The following is an 18605-nucleotide window of genomic DNA, read 5'->3' as shown; positions in this document are numbered from 1 at the left end:
TGTTCGTTGATTTCTTATTTTGTTGGTGAATGATTTTAAAAGATAATTTATTATTATTTTTTTAGCATTTATAATATTATTGAATTTTTTAAATTTCATCATTTTCCATAATTTTACCACACTAAATCCTAAACAATTTACCATATTTTTCTTACACTACCAAGTAACACCTAAACAATCCCTTATTTCACATGATTTTACCATTAATACAACGTTCTTCCCGCTCATGTGCGCGGGCAGTCACCTAGTTTTTATATATAGTGTTTTAAAATTCAAAGCAATCTTCACAGGCCAAAGTTTGGACTATTATTTTTATTTTTATTTGGACTATTATTTTTTCAGTCTGCTCTTGTTCTGATATTGATATGTTTTGTAAGAATTAAATATATTTTTCGTGTAAAAGTAAAAAATACGACTAATTATTTTCCTTGGATTGATGACGTGAATACAATAATACTTTTGTTACATCCCACCCAAAAAAAGAATAATACTTTTGTTACAATAGACATATACGATATATCTTTTGCACACACAAAAAAACGATAATAGTAAATTTATAATATATGTTTTTGTGTTCTAATTAAAATAAAATAAAAATTGACGAAGAGGATTGAACGGTAGACGTAGACGCCATTGGAGTTTGAAAGAGGAACACAAAGGGAATTAGTCGACGTGTTATGGATTATTGTCGTTTCGGTTTCATCTTCGTCTTCTTTCTATAGCACGATTAAAGCCTGTCTAGATCCATCATCGGCCATGGATGAATCTACAGCTACGTCTTCGTCTTCCACTCATTATTTCTCCATTTTCACGAATTATCCTCTGATTTCCGCCGTCACCTCTTTCACTATCGCTCAATTCATCAAACTCTTCACCTCCTGGTACGTTCTCTCTCTATATCTATGTTGGGATCAGACTCCCACTAAATGCTAAATGTGCCTTTGTCTTATCGTATTGGCCAATTTCTTCGTTTCGAATCCATAGTTTAGGGAGTGATCTTGATATTGATTTTTCAGAAACGGTACATAGAAATTTTATAATAGACGTTAGAGAAGAAAAGGATCTTTAAATGTTTTCTTGGGATTCTGCAGGTATAGGGAACGGAGATGGGATCTCAAACAGCTTATTGGGTCCGGAGGAATGCCTTCTTCACCCTGTAGCTATTGCTTTGCAAGAGGGCTTTGGTGGATCGCATTTTGCCATTGCTTTGGTTTTGCCATCTGTTGTAAGTTGGCTACTTTCTCTACTTTATCAATTGGTTATTAAGGAATCAAGTGACCATTATATGTGAGTGATTCTGGTTCGTAGGTGATGTATGATGCTACCGGTGTTAGATTACATGCGGGTCGTCAAGCTGAGGTTTGATTGCTGCTCCAACATTTCTTTGTTTCATCTTATAACTTGACTGGTTTTTTTTTTACTATTGGTTTTGTCATGATGCATTTGAGCTGTGGTATCCTGATCTCTGGTGTCTGATTCATTTTCCAGGTTCTTAATCAGATTCTATACCAACTTCCTGCAGAACATCCGCTGGCTGAAAGCAGACCTTTGCGGGAACTTCTCGGTCATACCCCTCCCCAGGTATGTAATACAGTTTATTAAACAACTATAAATCCTTGTGATCACAGACCACACACAAATCTCACCTTGCTGAACCATCTCATAGATTACTATAGGATCCAACCCCGAATTTGCAAACGTCCTTCCATATATGACTAGAACGATATGAGATTCTTATAGCTGTTACATTTAGCAAGATAATTAGTGAGTTAGTGGAAAGCATGAGTACAAATAGAGTATTTGAATGAATCGGTGAGGGTGATTGTGTAATTGGGAGCAGTGTTGGGGGCCTTTTGAAGGCTTGTGTCAGTTGATGGAACTCTAGTTGATAAATGGAACTACTCTTTGATTTGTAACCGTGTTTTGGTATATATGAATTTCTTGTTCTCATTAGATTCTGTTTTCCATTTGCTGAGAATTCAGGTCGTTGCTGGTGGAATGCTTGGAAGTGCCACAGCAGTCACTGGATACTTATTTTTCAGGATAGCTACAAGCTAACGTCAAGAACATGCATAGACACAACTCTTCTGCTTCATTGCCTATTGAAGCCACTGGACAGCTATGTTGCATGGAAACGGGAGCGGGTACGCGGAAACGGAATCGTTTAGAAGCGCTGAAGCGATTTTTTAGAAAATTTTACGGAAGCAGTACGCGATGGAAGCGTATAGTATATATAAAGAATATATATATGTATATATATATATATAGCTATATATTAAACATTATATCATATTACAAGTTATATTAACCCCATAAATCTAATAAATAAATTTTAAAAACTAAATTTAAAAATTAAACCAATTTTTACAACAAACAAAATCAAATAATTCAAGAAAAAAATTATAACACTATATTCATTCTTTTTTAAAATAACATCAAACAAAATCGTTTCAAATTATGTATATTATAGGTAAAAATATGATCAAACTCAAGTCTCTCGAAATTAATCTAAATTAATTAATCATTTATAATATCTCTCACATATTAGATTCATGTCATTGCTATTTTCTAAACATGATTTTGTTAAAAATAAAATACAAAGATTAGTGTGCAAAATTTTTAGTTTGAGTTTGTTTGATTAAAAATAATAATTTCATGTTTATTTGTAAAATTGAATTTATAAAATGGAAGCGCAAGCTTCCAAACCGGAATCGTAAGCTTCCAACGAGCTTCCAAAGTTGAATTTTTGGAAACACGATGGAAGCGAGATTCCGAAAGCTTCCAAGAGCTTCCGATTCCGACTAAGATTCCGAAGCGGGAAGCGGACCTCCGACGAAGATTCCGTGCTTCCTAGCTGGACAGTACCAAAACAGATTTACAACCGAATCCGAGTAAAAAAAATATTTATTCTTGTTTAACCTTACCATATGTGAAGAAATCTTGAAACACAAATACAAAAATTACGTGATTTTATTTGAAAATAAATAGTATACAAAGGAATTTGTGGAATAAATGGCGTTGTTCATCATTGTTTACCAAGTATGATGGAGAAGGCTTCTCTCATGTGCAGAGTAGGATCCAAAGTAATACCAGACTTTGCTCGCCAAGCAATGTGTTGGTCAGGACGGACTAAAATAGATCCTCTCTCCGACATTTTACAAATACTCCACCAACAAGTTCCTTCACCATTTTGTCTTATAACTTCCATAACATCGACATAATTTTCCCATGGAGCTAATGCTGAATTGCTCTCCCTTTCAAGACCTTCATCACTACTAGGCCAGACCACACATACTTTTACATTAGCCATAAACTCTTTTGCGACTTTGAATGTAGCACGAGCTAACTCATAGGACTCTTGTAATGGTGATATTATAAGTAGAAACTCCACTTTCTCTGTCGAAACAAGATCCAGTGTAGAAACAATAACCTCTCTTGTGGAATCTGACAGTATTTTCACATACATATGTGGCAGTCTTGAACCTGGTTCAGCACAAGGTACATAGTCTCTTCTACGACCACTCGGTAGTTCGGGATCACCAGCTTCAGACTCGTTATCAGGAACAATGGCTCCCTCTAAATACCTAAACAGTAAACACAGTAACTTCTGTTACTCCAACTTTGAATTTACATATCTTTCGTTGAAATATAATGCGAGAAACACACTTGTTCACAACATTAAAGACCACACTCTCCGTGTCATGAAACCCCTGATATCAGTTTACAAAAGCAACAAACCCTAGTTTCTTCTCTTTTTTATTCTTGGTACTACTCAGACAAAAGTTAGAATTCTACAGTTCCAAAGGTGATGACTATACCTGAAACCAAGATCTTCTGCAGGAAACTGTAGTTGAAGGCTTTTTCCTCGTTCGAAGATACTCTTTACTCTTCTAAGTCTCTGATTTCCCAGAGGATTGCTCTCATTCAACAGAGATTCTGAAAGCTGTGCACGACCTAGTGCAAAGACATTATCCAAGATTGCCTTTTGTAGCCCAGTTGGAAGGATGGAACCAACTGTTTTGTTTATAAACCTATGCACTACAACACCATAGAGATATAATTTCTGTAAAGCTGATCACGGAACGATGAACTGAGCAAGAAGACAAGCTAATTTAGTTTACCTGAGTTTGCAACTGTCGGGTCAAGGCCTAGCGCTGAAGGAACAGACATAGCTGCTCTGAAGTTCTGAACACTGAGTGAAGTATTGGAAAGGGCAATCTAGAAGTCACAATAAGATACGTGTTGATGAATCAAGTTAGGAGGAAAGGATGGCAAGTAAAAGTTAGAAAAGATGAACACCATACCGGCCTACGTTCTGTTTCATAAGTTTTAAGAATCGAAGATTTTGCAGAACCCTGAACAAGAGCTGCTATTTTCCATGTAAGATTATGAGCATCCTGAATTCCAGTGTTCATTCCTGTAAAAATCATGTAATTTGCTATCAGAATACTGCTGTTCGACTGTCCATCAAAATCAAACCGATTCCTGAGCTTTCCATCACTAGATACTTATAACTTAGAAAAAGAAACTGAGAACAAGGATCCTTTAAGATCAACTTTCAAGTCTGGGGCATCCGTTAGAACCACAATATCTCATCCAACCATGTCTTCAATCATAATAGTACGACAATGGAAAATATTAGATTTCTTCCGCAGTTATAACCATCATACATGACAAAACTGTCAAAGAAGCAGTGTACGATTACCCTTTTCAAAAAAATTGGAACACTTACCAAAACCTCCAGCAGGTGGGAACCGGTGAGCAGCATCACCAGCAAGTATCACTCTGTTCTCACAGCACATGAATTTCTCGGCGACTTCAGCATGCATGACCCATGGCTTAATATCAGCTACATCCAAGTCTGAAAGCTCATGTCCCACCAAATTGTATATCAGCATCCTGCACATCTACAAAACAATAACCGGTCAGGGAGATATGAAACAAAGTCGCATTTGAAGTTGGTCGCAGCTGGGACAGAGATATACCCACAGAGGTGAGTGAGTTTTCACAAGTGAAAATCCATTCTTCTCTAGGTAAGGATAGAAAATACCTCAGGACTAAAATCAGATAGACTCTGTTGAGGTGGATAGTATGGAATCTGCAGTAAAAAGAAATGAATATACGCTAAGCTACGGAATATAACACTACTTTAAGTTCATAAATTGAGATTAAAGTATCCTTGAATTTTTGGGTCGGGCTATAGCTACCTGCAAAACAAATTCTCCTTGTAGAAGATCATGGGCAACAAGAACTCCTATACCATCGGTGTTAAAAATGAAAAATAACATCCCTGGTCTTCTACTGATCAGGTACTCACCGAGCTCTCTACTCATGAAGTGGACACTAACAAGCTTTTGCAGATCCCTTTCCCCTCGCATTTCTATTGCTGTGAGCTTTCTTACTGCACTCCCAGCCCCATCAGCACCAACCAGTATACTACATTGGATGTTTCTTTTCATATGCTTGCCTCCTTTGAGATAAGAAACAGTTGCAGTAATACTGTCCTTGTTAGCATCAATCGCCACACACTCATGACCCATAAGAATTTGCCTCGCAACCACAGCGTCAACCTCAAGACCATCCGACTCTTTGGAACCTCGAACATGAAAGCCGAGGTCTCCCAACCGCTTCAGCAATAAATTTGTCAATTTGTACTGGGAGAAGTGAGCAACGGAAGCCGGGCTGACAACTTTCTCAAAATCTGTACATAAACAACACAAGGACTTGTGTGAAAGGCCTGCATTTTTCCTCAACATAAAATAGTTCTAGTCCATGAGAACTATTTACACAAGAAAAATGTATGGAAGAACACACCTTGAGGCTGCATGTGATCCACTGTGCCTAGAGTTGAGCCGGAGAGAGATGTACAGTAAATAAATTTTCTCCACAAATCTACAGGAGGCTGTGATCTTTCAATCTCCTCAGCTAATCCATCCAATGCACGGAAGATCTATGTACATGAAAACTAAGACATTAAGGTTTAAAATCTAGGAAAACCAAAAAACAATATTAACCACAGGAAACACAAAAAAATCCAACCTCCATTGATCGGTTGTTGATAAAATGTGCTTGTGGGTGTTTCGAGAAGCTTGTAGCTTTGTCCACAACAGCACATTTCACTCCTAACATAAACGTGAGGATTCAATTCGATCAAAGACGTGAACTCAAATTGATAATGTAAGCTCAAAACTCAAAACTTCAGATGAGAATCAGAGAAAGTATGAGAAAAATTGTACCTAGTTTGGTGAGAAGGATGGATAAAACGAGGCCCACCGGTCCAGCGCCGACGATCAGAACAGGAAGCTTAGCAGCATCTTCGCCATTGAATGAATTTGTATTTGAAAGGTCCTTGCTTTGGAAGTACCTCACTGGGCACACTCTCACCCTCGAATTGTTTCTGCTTATTCGTGTTACCCCCGTGATCCGCCCTAGAATCGCCATGGTCGAGAATCTAAATCCTAAACCCTGAAAATTATTGGAAAGTAAAAAAACTCTAAAAAAACACAACGGTAAATGTAATTTTGACTGTAATCTGGACTCACATAACAAGGTAAGATCTTTCAACGCGATGACTTTTCTTACCCTCAACATGCGTCTTTGAAGACTCTGCTCCTTCTGTCTCAACCTTTCAATAGATGGAAAGGTTGATGCTTGCAAATGTCTCTGGAGCTTTAAAAACAAAATCAAACAAATTCTCGTTAGATTATCCACAAATAATATGAGAGAGACAGATAGTGGTGAAATGAGATTGATAACTCACCATTTTAACATTGCTCTGAGTCGTTTTTATTCTATCCCTATCTGAGGCGAGAACTTCATCTTGAAGCTGTAGGAACCCAACAAAAAATAATGTCAAGATTCATTTGTCAATTTGTTCACATATCATTGATATCAATCTTCAAAAAAACAATATTTGCTTAAGCATCCCATAAAGGCACTTTCCCAAAAATGGACAAGGCACAAAACCACCAAACAAAAAGCATATAATTTTCACAGGTGATGAAATCAACCTTAAGGCGCTGAGAAAGATCTTTAAAACCTTGCACAAGCTGAGGCCACAGGCGCTCTCTTTCTGTTGAATCCATGCCTTCAAGTTTGCTCATAGCCTCTGCCCACATTATCTACCACCAAATACAAGCAATCCTTCAGAGAGATCTACGAGAAAAATACAAGCAATACACAAAAAAAACTGCACATTTCCATGATATAGTAGAAAAAATCAAGAAGATACTCACATCTGATACAGCTGCAGGCTTCACCCGGTACTGTGGTTCAGTCACACTAAACAAAAGATGCTGCAGAACCATGGAAACAACAGTTAACATAAACAGAAAATTTATCACCACATAACTAAAGAATCCAGAAATTTCCACCTAAACTAACCTGAAAAGCATACTTGGGATTCGTCGGATCTTCCTTATAAGCTTCAATGATGGCCTAAATCCAAATCAAGTAAACAAGACTTCTCAATCAATGTAAAACTAGGGTTAGAGGTTATAGATCTGGAATTAAAGAAAGAGCAAACCTGGACGTCACGATCGGCGAGAGAGTAAGGAATTGGAGCAACGGGAGCCATCTGAGTAGTCAATTGAGCATTTGGGAACGGCGTTTGCTGCTGAGCGGTGTTGTTGAATGGTGACTGAAAACCAAAACTAGAAGATGGCTGTTGCTGAAACAGTGAACTCGGCTGCTGCTGTTGCTGTTGTTGCTGTGGCTGTTGCGATGAGAAGGGAGTCGAGAAGAGTGAGGAGCCAAATCCGCCGGAGGAGAAGGAAGGAACCGACGGCGTACCGAACGCAGGCGTGGCTGATGATGTACCGAACGCCGGTGAAGACGTACCAAAGGCAGGTGTGGACGACGGAGTGCCGAATGACGGCGAGGATGACGGAGTGCCGAACATTGGGAAAAGGAGAGGTTAGATCTCTGTGAAGAAGAGAGAGAGAGGAAGAAGGTAAAGGACTTTTCTATTAGGCAAAAGGCGCCATTCGGAGAACTTTAAAACGCAGCTCAAGCGTTCGACGGAATTCTCGGCCTTGGCTTCCGTGACGCAGCAACTGTTTAGGGTTTTGTTCTATAAGTATCTTACCATTTTTTCATCAACTACTCCTCTCCACGATCTTAAGATCCTTTTTTTTTCCTCTCCCCATTTAATTTACGATCTCAATGGCAACCCTATAAACCATTCTCAAAGCAAAATGGATGCAACTTAATATAGGATGAATCAATTGTATGAACGTGGAATTCTGCCAACAATTTTGTATAGAGATGCAACAAAACAACAAATGTTTTGGCGCTTTCAATTCAGAAGAAGAAGACGAAGAAAATAACAATTTGAGAGATGGGTGGCATGACATGGCATCTTCTTCCACGGTGTAGTGTGCAAAAGAATTTAAATGTGAAACCATCTTATATGTTCAAGTTTCAAAAGCGTTTTGATACGAAGATAATTCATTTTTCCATCGTTACTATTGTTAAGCTTGGAGAAGAAAAATGGTTCCGTATAGCTTTTCTTCCTCATCTAATCTTTCTCTTTTTTGTCTATGCGTATGAGAAGTTACTGTATTGTGTAAGATCTTTGGCTGTTTCAAAATACAATAAAAAAATGTCCTTAATTTTTACACCTATATATCACGATTTGGGTGAAGTTGAGGAGGATTTCTATTGAGAGTTACAGAGCAATGTGTAATACATTTAATCAATGTATTAAGGTAAAATAAAACTAAATAAATTGTATTTTGTGACATTCTTCATTGGTATAATGGTTGGACATTTCAAAAAACAAAATATACTATTGGTATTATTGTTTTCCCGTGCAATGGTGTACTAGTTTTCTATATTTCTTGTTGTATATACATTACAACTTTCGGCAAATAAACCGATCCTTTTGTCCCAGGAAAAGTCTCCATGTAGCAGCAGTAAAGCTTTCTTGCTAAAAGATGAACACAACACGAGAACAGTCAAGCCTCTCCGTACATTACAACTTTCAAACCAAATGTAAAACCTGTTGTGGGATCGTTTAAACACAAGTTGTAATAGTATTCTTTTCACTTTATTAAGTTGCTTTGATTTGAAACTCTAATGATAAACTCATTAGAGAGTTGAAGTCTTTACCATAGATTATCCATGAGAAGTCAAGTTCAAGCACAGAAACTCCAAATTCCGTGAATAATATCTAAAATAATCATCAAGCAGAACATGAAGCTCTTTCATACTAGCTAGCAAATGGATCACCAGAAACCCAATTAACAAGAAAAAAATTTAAAGCAAACAAGCAGAACATGATGCTCTTGCAACATAATAACTTGTCGACAAGTTTATTCTATGTAGTAAATACGTCTAGAAGAGGAGAAATCGGATGTCGAGAGGAGACAAATCTAAGAAGGAAACAGTAGATTGAGGACTAAGCAACAAGTAACTTGAGATGCAAGTAGCATGAAAGATGTGATTACATACTGTTTGGTAATCAACTTTCTCTTCTTTGGACTTGGTAACAATCTACGATCTCCGTAGTGGTTAGAGCTATTGGTACAAATCAAGTTTTAACATTGTATTTGCATGTATACATCCAAATTAAACTTGTCAATGCTCAACAAATCCATAACAGCTTCTTTGATATCAATATGAGGAGCAGGCTCTTTGTCATGTAACTCTCTGATATGGTAATGAAAGACGATGACATGACTTGCAGGAGGTACGATCTCATGATCCTTGAAAGAGAAATTAGAGACTAAGTAAGTGAAGATCATGAGTATGTGAGAAGATTTATGTAGTGACCATAAATTTTAACGAGATAAAGAGTTTGGTCTTGTACAATAATGGTGTTGGACAAGAATGGGTTCAAGGGAAGTTGGAGTGTCATCTTCTTATAATTTAGGTCTATTTAGCTAAATGTGGACTTAAGAGATGTCTGGATCAAAAAGGATTATCTTCGTTGAACATGATTATGCATCTTTGATTGTTGTTTCCTTTTACAAGACATTGTATTTTCTTTTACTTGTTTGCTCTATGTTTGAAAACTGGCTTATTGACGACGAGTCACAATTGAGCTGTGCATGTGACCAAAGTGACAGAAGACTTTTTAAAGCAAAAGCAAACAAAATAATCAAATTGACTTAAATCTCAAACAAGCCAAATGCATCCAAGTGATATGTCTCTTGGTACTTTCAGTTTTCATGTAAATGATTTGCCACATTCTGCCAAGCCAATAATTTTCGTCGTCTTTTTCTTTTTATTTTATTTTTAATTTTCTTGTTCATGTAAATGATTTATCTCGTGAATTTTCAGTTTTCATGTAAATAATTTGGCACATTCTCCAAGCCAATATTTCCATCTTTTTTTTTCATTTTTTAGTTTTATTGTTTCATGTAAATGGTATGTGTCCTGGACAATTCAATTTTCACGTAAATGATTTGGCACATTCTAAGCCCATAGTTAGAATATTTTATGAGGGTGTCCTTCGAAACATATTAACTTTTTGGGTCAATTAGCTAGATGACGACCATATGGAGAATCATAATTTGCCAAAAAAATGCAGTAGTAAAACTATAAATAAGTAATAATTTTTGGAGAAATGGTCTCATATAGCCATAAATGAAGTTTTTATGACAAAAATAGCATCCCCAAGTTTATTTGACAAAAATAGCACTTTTTAAACTTATTTTGATTTTTAAGAATTAATTAAATTAATTAAGATAAGAAACAGAAAATAGCACTGAAATTAAACACACCGACGGAGAGTTTACAATTGTGATTTCTGGTGAAGCTTCCGATCTCGGATTTTCAATTCCGGTGAAGATTATGATCATCTCCGATATTCAATCCCAATGAAGCTTCCGATCTCATAGCTTCAATCATGTCCTAAATCGATTACCATTTCTCTAATTTCTTCTTCTTCTTCACAAATCGTGTTGAATTTGGAATCTGAGTGTACCTCTAGGAATCGTGATGGACTATGTGGTTTGTGAGTGTAGCTCTAGATTCGTGAGTGTAGCTCTCGATTTTGTTGGTGTGGATATAGTTTGGTCCTCGATTTGATTAGCTTCTCTAAGATTTCAATTAAAGAAGAAGAGATTAAGCTTTCACGTGATGTAGCCGACGAGAATATTGCAGTTTGAGGTCCGGTGAAGAGACGGAGACCTAGAGAATGGATGGTTCCATCAACACCTACGGCAAGAGCTTATGGGTAAAACAATCACTCGTTACTTATTAGGTTAGATAGAATCTATGAAGAAATGATATGTTGCTTAATTGGGTTAGATAGATTCTTTTGTTGAAGCAGTTTTAACAAGTTTAATTTTGTGAAGTGTGAAGGTTTTTCAATTTTAGGAGCTGCTCTTGCTTGGAGAGCTGTTAAAGAATCTACCTATAGGATGGTAAATGAGACACCAATGACACAAGACAATCAACCTGCATTATCATCTTTCTTGTCTAAAGAAAATGCAGAAAGATTAGCTCTTGGATTGTGTGTAATGCGTGGAACTGCTCTTAAAGTTGTGAAAATGTTGAGTATACATGATGAGAGTTGTTTCTGCTCTGATAAATATCAAATCCAAACCATTATCGCTTTGTGGAAGCTGAAGCTATGTGGAAATAGTTTTGAGATCAAAGAGATTGTTGAGAAGATATTTGTTAAGAGTAAGAGAAGTTCGTCTTTGTCATAGATTTCAATCGTCGGTTTCTTCGGCTTGTAGTTTGCAGGTTTTCTACAGGTAGAATCTGCAGCTAATGCTTTGTCAAAAGTTTGCTACAATTTTCCATCGTCATGCAACTTACAAATCCAAAGTTGGCTACATAGATGCTGATTTCAGAAATTTAGGTAGACCTTCCTAAACTTCAAGAACGTCTTCCTAAACATTATGAAATCTTTCCTAAATTTTTTAAAATGTGTTGTTGAGTCTCTTTATTTATGTGTTGTAATGTATCAAAGATTACTCCATCAGTGAGGGGTAATGTACATACAAATTACAAATCCGAAGTTGGCCACATAGAGGTTGTTTTCAGAAATTTAGGTAGACCTTCATAAACTTTAATGACAGCTTCCTAAACATTATGAAATCCTTCCTAAATTATTAAAAATATGTTTTTGAACTCTTTATTTATGTTTTGTCAAAATGTATCACATACTACTCCATTAGTGATGGGTAATGTATCACAAACTCATCAATGTCCCAAGTTTAGGAAGGCCTACCGAAATCTCAAAGAGTTCTTCCTAAATTATTTCATGTTCATATACATTTATTTCTATGCTATCTTCGAATGAATAGCTTGGCTTATCGGTTACCTGCTCCAATACAAAACCCAATGTCTTGGGTTCAATTCCATGTTAGGGTGTGTGTATACTTTTTCTGATGAAGGCCTTCCTGAAATTCGAGAAATCCTTCCTAAATATCTAGAGAAAGTATTTGATAAGCGTTTATATTTTTTTCTCTATCTTTGATAAGCGTTTATTCAGGAAGACCATCATGAATTACTATAATTCCTTCCCGAATTAGTCTAAATAAGTTTTTAGGGAAGTCTTCATGAATTTTCAATAGTTATATCACCAACATCATATTTAGGAAGACCTTCCCGAATTACTATAAGTCCTTCCCGAATCAGGAAGATCTTCCCAAATTACTATAAATCCTTAGTGAGCAATGAAACCAGAATCACATTGTGAGAATCAATGAAACAAATCAATACACAACACCAAAGTCAAAACCACAAAACTAAAAAGAAATCAACAAAGACGTATATCTCCATTCTAGAATGCAAACTAAAACAACTCTATCAAGCAAAGAGAACAGAAAATGACAACACATAAACAAGTAAAAAATGTTTATTCATATCTTCATATCACAAACTTGCAGATATAGCAAACACAAATCCAACAAAAGCATGCCTAAACAATATCGTTAAGCAAATCAAATGATATACAAAGCCAGCCACTTTAAGAACATGAAAGGGATTCATCTTTAAAAGCTAACAACTTTCAAAAACCCGATTGAATGAGACTAGTGATTTGCAATATGCATCACAATGTTCCGGTTTTGGATGAGACTAGTGATTTGTTCCGCAGGTTTAGGCAGAAGAAACGAGATGCGTTGTTCGATAGCAAGAAGATTGAGATCTATGAGGAGTTTGACACGGTTGCATATTGGAAACAGAAGGCGTTGAATCTGGAGAAAATGCTTGAGGCAAGTACTGAGAGAGAAAGGAGACTAATCAAGAATAGCTGAGTGAGGGTTAAGGAAGGGTAAACGTGATTGAGTTGAGTCGATGAGATTAGGTCGACTGGGTTGAGTAGAGGAATCGTGGAGGCAGTGGTTCGAGATACCGGAGGAGATCGAATTTTCCGACTATCGGAGGCAGCTATGGAGAATCGGAGGCAAACGAGAATCGTCGGGTGAAAGAGATGAGAATTAGGTTTTCTGTATTTTCTATTTTTCAGTTAATGGTTAATTAAAAAGTATTGGGTGCTATTTCTGGAAATTATGAAATATGAGGCTATTTTTGGAAGAAAAAACTTTTTTGGTGCCATTTGTGTAAATTGCCCTAATTTTTGTATGTGGTTAAAATAAATAGTGTGATATTATGTTATCAAAAAAATTAATATGACATTTTTAAAAACAATTACGCGGCAAAAATTATAGTATTTTTTTCTTAAAATGTTATAAATAAACCAATCAACTTTTTTTTGGTGAGCGAGAGGGAGGCAATGCCTCCCCCAATTTATTAAATTAAATAAAAGAATTACAACCGAACATAACGTGGAAGTTCCGTCCCATGAACATCCTCCAACAAAACATCGTGGATAACATCAGGACATGAATCAAGAAAAAGAAAGTATAACTCTAACGTGAACACATAGTTTGCTAATCCGTCTGCAAGACGATTAGCCTCCCTATACACATAAGTAACCCGGACTAACCAGTCCCTTGCGATAAAGCCATGGCACAAACGCACCAAGAAAGATAGCGGATGAGATCGCTGACCCCCATCTTGATAAAACCTACCACCAACTCCGAGTCCACCTCCAACTCCACCCGTCTAAAACCCCGCTCCCAGGCAATAACCAGGCCATAATACACTCCCCACAACTCCGCCAATGGTGCTGAACATACCCCGATATTCAACGCGAAGCCACCTAGCCATTCCCCCGCCATACCTCGGATCACTCCCCCGGCCGTTGACGGGCCTGGATTACCGTGAGAAGCTCCGTCTGTTGATAGCTTCACCCATCCCTCCGGTGGTTTCTTCCACCCTACCATCCATTCAACCCGAGTCCCCGATCGTGTGTTTCCTCGAGCCAACACATGAGACCTTGTTATTTGTCGTTTATTCTTGCAAACAAAAGACCAAATCATTTATTGTATATACTCATAATTAAAAACTATTTACACTAGAAATATTTTGGGGTTTTACACGGATGTTCTTACTAGGCCTGGGCAAAATAACCGAACCATAAGAACCGAACAGGAACCGAAGCAAAAAGAACCGAACCGGAACCGAACCAAAATTTTAAAATACACAAATGAATCCTAAATTTTAGAACCGAAAGAACCGGAACCGAAACCGAACCTAACCGAAATATTTTGGGTACCCGAAAATACCCGAAAATACCCGAAATATAAGTTTATATCTAAAAATATTAGTTACTAGATTTTAACCCGCGGTACACCGCGGGGCTATAAATTTTTTGAAAATTATCTATTGTTTTGTTTGATTTAAATGTACTTATTATATATATATTACTCCGCATTAAACCCACGGGTCGATTTTTGATAACTAAAAATTGAAATTTTAAGTTGAATTTATTTTGTTAATATTGTTTATTTTGTTTAGCATTTATTGTATTTTGATAGTTAATTATACGATTTCACTCGTAGTACCGCCTCGTATTAATATTGATTCAAACCCGTCCTACCATATAACCCTGTCCCGTGAAATTAAACATTATTTTGTTATTGTTTTTTATAATATTCTAATTTAAAAGACATATATAATTTGAGTCAATTTAAAAGTTTGCTTTAAACGGCTCCCATAATATATATATATATATATATATATATTTAATTGTTATAGAGTTCAAATATCATTAATATTATAAACTTTTTATAAAATTTTAATATTATAAATACTTTAAACGTTTTATTATCTTAAAATATTTACAATGTTTAAACTTCTTATAAATTCTTATAAAGTTTAAATATTTATAATATTTGAAACTTCATAAAAGTTTTAATATCGACCCAAACTTCATAATTGTATTTTGGTTGTTAATTCTAAGATTTCACTCGTAGTATATCGTTCCGTATTAATATCGACACAAACCCGTCACACCATATAATCCCGTCCCGTGAAATTAAACATCATGTTATTTTTCTTTTTAATAATAATTTTATTTAGAAGACATATAATTCGAGTAAATTTAAAAGTTTGCTTTTAAATTGTCTCTATAGTATATATATTTATAATTTTTATAGAGTTCAAATGTTATTAATATATAAACTTTTTTATAGAATTGAAATATTATAGATACTTTAAAAGTTTTATAAAATTTAAATATTTATAATATTTAAATTTCTTATAAGTTTAAAATTAATAATATATAAAATTCTAATAAAGTTAAAATATTCATAATATTTGAAACCTTATGAAATAATAATAATAATCTAAAATAACATATTTTTCCGTAGACATAAATAATATTTATATATTTGGTAATAATGTTTTTTTGGAGTTAATCTAATTTATAACTAAATAAATTATTTATAGCCAAAATGAGTTTGGTTTATAATAAGTAATATAGCAAAATGAGTTTGTAAAATAACGAATAGTAACCATAATTTAATTAATGTACATTAAAATAAATATATTTAAAAAATGAATTACTTAAAAAAATTGATTTTGTCAAAATTAATTAATATCTTTAAGATATTATGGAAATGATTAGTTATAGTTAAGATATTATGTTAAGATTTTTTTGGAAATTAATATCTTTGATTTAAATTTTCGAAATTAAATAATTAATTCCAATGGCATTCTTTGTAAATACTGCCCAACCTCATGATTTATTTGCTAAAAGTGTTCCAAAAATGTATATATAGATTTTTAGATCAAATAACCAAAAATACCCGAAATACTAACAAATATTTGGAAAATATATCAAAAATACTTAAAATATCCAAAAATACTTGAAAATTGTTGGGGTCGGGTTTCACCCATCTCTTGAGATCGAGCAAAACATCGAAACACCTCATAATCATCATCTCGGGGTACAGTCCAAATCGCCTAGGGGTACACCTCACATCGCCTCAGGGTACAGTCCAAATCGCCTAGGGGTACACTCCACATCGCCTCGGGGTACAATCCAAATCGCCTAGGGGTACACCTCACATCGCCTCGGAGTACAGTCCAAATCGCCTAGGGATACACCCCACATCGCCTCGGGGTACAGTTCAAATCGCCTAGAGGTACACCTCAAATCGGGAATTCTTCCAAATATCCCCGAAAAATAAGGAAATAGTCCTTATCCAAGATATTCTAAGCCGACTCCAAGGAAAATGGAAATCTTCCGAATATGTCGCTGGAAAGGCGGTTTACCAACTCTATATAATGTGACTTAAGGCCTGACTGGTTTAAATGCAGCGGTTGCGGTTGCGGTTGCGGGAGTTTGCGGAAGCGGACGGTTGCGGTTTCAAGCGTTACCAAGCGTTTTGAACGACTAGTTTAGCGTTTGAAAATGGATGCATTTGCGGGAGTTTTATGACTGGTAAACCAGCGGGTGCAGTAGCAGTTAAATAAAAAAATGACCAAAAAATAAAAAATATTACAAAAAATAAAAATAAAAATACCAATATATTATTATGATAATATTAGAAAAATTGAACATTCTTAATAATTAAAACCATAAATAAAGTACTAAATAGTTATTCAAAAATAAATAAATTTTGTAATAAGATAGTATTTTATACTGGGTTAACACCAAAAATTGCATCAAGTAATGGGACAAACAGTAAATAACGTTGAATTCAATCAAAAAGCAAGTGATTTTCTATTCGAGAAAATAAATCGAAACATATATTCAATCAAAAAGCAAAGCAATACATAATGAAAAGAAAAAAACGATGCCAAGAAAAATATTCAAAGAGTTACACATGAGGTGATGAATGAATAAAATGATATATGATACTTACGTTTGTTCTTGATTTTCATCAGTTTGGGTGGAAGACATTGAGAAAATAAGGTTTTAGAATATTGATTAGGGTTTATGATGAGAACGTGATACAAAGATGAAAGATATATATGATTAATATATTTATAATAATTATAAGTAAACGTATGGTTTTTTTTTTTTTTAAAAAAAAAAAAAAATCCAACTGCTACCGTCCGCAACCGCAAACGCTTGCGGGAAGAAGCTTTTGAAATTCAGCGATTTTGAGCGGTTTGAAGCGGTATGGAGCGGTTTCTATGATTGGTACCAACCGCAACCGACCCCTAGCAACCGCTAGGAGGGTGCCAGCGGGAGAACCAATCAAGCCCTTAAGGACTTCAGAAAAAGAGGAGAAGAAAACGCTCTCGACTTCAGACTACACAAAAGCTCTTATATTCGAAGGCAACCACCGCAAAAACAAACACTTTTCTTTTCGAGATCTAGTTCTTTGTACGATCAAAACCTAATCTTTTCATTAATAATATCAAGAGCACCATCTTTGGTTACAAGTTTTTCTGTTGTTCTTTGAGATTCTCGAATATTGTATCCCTAAAAGGAATCCTAGATAAATTTTGATTGTGCAAGTTTCGGCTTCCACAAAATATCCGAAAATACCCAAAATATCCAAAATTTCTAAAAATATCCGAAAGAAAATATCAGAATGGATCCTAAACTTCAGAACCGAAAGAACCGGAACCAAACCAAAATTGTTTGGTTCCTATTTAGATCATAAACTCTAGAACTGAAAGAACCGGAACCGAACCAGAACCGAACGGGTATCCGAACGTCCAGGCCTAATTCTTACAGTGATTTGTTTTATATTTTTATACTGTAATAAAATAGTGTTATTGTCACACTGGCTTTTATAACCAGAATCGCCAAACCAATTCCGTGATTTCTGGTTTCATGTTCATGTTCCAAAATGTTCAAAGTTTTCCAAAACACCAATTAAAATGTTTGTAAAATCAAGATTACCAAAAAGAGTAGTAAACAATTTATAATATTAGGCTGGATTTACGGAAATAATATATCATTAGATAAAATAATATGATATTTTTTAAACAAACATGCAATATCCATGTTAAGAAAACACTTAATAAATGAAGCCAATCTATATATACATTTATTATCAGAAATAAAAATTACTAACATACAAAATTCATTTGATAACAAAACGGTACAAGTTTTTTAATGGTGCAAAAGAACGGTAAACGATACATATATAATTAAAAACAAAAAAAATATAGCGGTACATAATGGCTATGATTGGTAACCAATTTTAAAGCTGTACAGCTTTGACAGTTACCAATCACAAAAGCTTTATGAAAAGCGGTACACTATAACATAAACTGTTTTTTTTTGGACAAAAACAAAAACAAATTAAAACGGTTACGGTTAAATACGGTTATGG

The 18605-nt window shown here is 35.2% G+C and overlaps 2 protein-coding genes and 1 pseudogene across 4 annotated transcripts; 2 read left to right on the top strand and 1 right to left on the bottom strand.

Moving 5' to 3' along the window:
• Window positions 1-552: 552 nt before the first annotated feature.
• LOC9308351 lies at window positions 553-2339 on the top strand (annotated as a pseudogene).
• A 601-nt stretch (window positions 2340-2940) lies between these two features.
• Window positions 2941-8304, bottom strand: LOC9308350 (putative polyketide hydroxylase). Of its 3 annotated transcripts, XM_021021221.1 has the most exons (16): window positions 7526-8304; window positions 7384-7437; window positions 7236-7295; window positions 7011-7121; window positions 6761-6826; window positions 6583-6669; window positions 6237-6465; window positions 6040-6122; window positions 5815-5950; window positions 5208-5701; window positions 5051-5098; window positions 4733-4907; window positions 4305-4417; window positions 4122-4218; window positions 3819-4038; window positions 2941-3584 (listed from the first exon to the last, which is right to left on the bottom strand). In XM_021021221.1, the coding sequence occupies exons 1-16, from the start codon at window positions 7898-7900 to the stop codon at window positions 3026-3028; spliced, it is 2907 nt and encodes a 968-aa protein (XP_020876880.1). In that variant the 5' UTR covers window positions 7901-8304; the 3' UTR covers window positions 2941-3025. The 3 variants fall into 3 exon arrangements, with proteins under 3 accessions (XP_020876880.1, XP_020876881.1, XP_002872281.1); XM_021021222.1 differs by lacking the exons at window positions 7011-7121; window positions 7236-7295 and having other exon boundaries at window positions 7526-8302; XM_002872235.2 differs by lacking the exons at window positions 6761-6826; window positions 7011-7121; window positions 7236-7295; window positions 7384-7437; window positions 7526-8304 and having other exon boundaries at window positions 6543-6604.
• Window positions 8305-10680: 2376 nt separating this feature from the next.
• On the top strand, window positions 10681-12018 carry LOC9310462 (protein ABC transporter 1, mitochondrial). Its single transcript, XM_002874349.2, has 2 exons — window positions 10681-11182; window positions 11304-12018. Exons 1-2 carry the CDS (start codon window positions 11144-11146, stop codon window positions 11658-11660), a joined length of 396 nt encoding a protein of 131 aa, XP_002874395.1. The 5' UTR covers window positions 10681-11143; the 3' UTR covers window positions 11661-12018.
• Window positions 12019-18605: the final 6587 nt, after the last annotated feature.

This window comes from Arabidopsis lyrata (genome assembly GCF_000004255.2).
Source record: "Arabidopsis lyrata subsp. lyrata unplaced genomic scaffold ARALYscaffold_6, whole genome shotgun sequence".
Taxonomy (NCBI): Eukaryota; Viridiplantae; Streptophyta; class Magnoliopsida; order Brassicales; family Brassicaceae; genus Arabidopsis; species Arabidopsis lyrata.
This window is presented reverse-complemented; position numbering and strand designations above follow the sequence as displayed.

Bases quoted from the DNA above. Each gene is read 5' to 3' on its own strand.
- LOC9310462 (XM_002874349.2), top strand. From the start codon at position 11,144: ATGGATGGTTCCATCAACACCTACGGCAAGAGCTTATGG. The intron at 11,183-11,303 runs GTAAAACAATCA...AATTTTGTGAAG, and splicing joins CCTACGGCAAGAGCTTATGG to TGTGAAGGTTTTTCAATTTT.
- LOC9308350 (XM_021021221.1), bottom strand. From the start codon at position 7,900: ATGTTCGGCACTCCGTCATCCTCGCCGTCATTCGGCACTCCGTCGTCC. The intron at 5,702-5,814 runs GTGTGTTCTTCC...GTTTATGTACAG, and splicing joins GGATCACATGCAGCCTCAAG to ATTTTGAGAAAGTTGTCAGC. The intron at 4,219-4,304 runs GTATGGTGTTCA...TGTGACTTCTAG, and splicing joins ATGAAACAGAACGTAGGCCG to ATTGCCCTTTCCAATACTTC.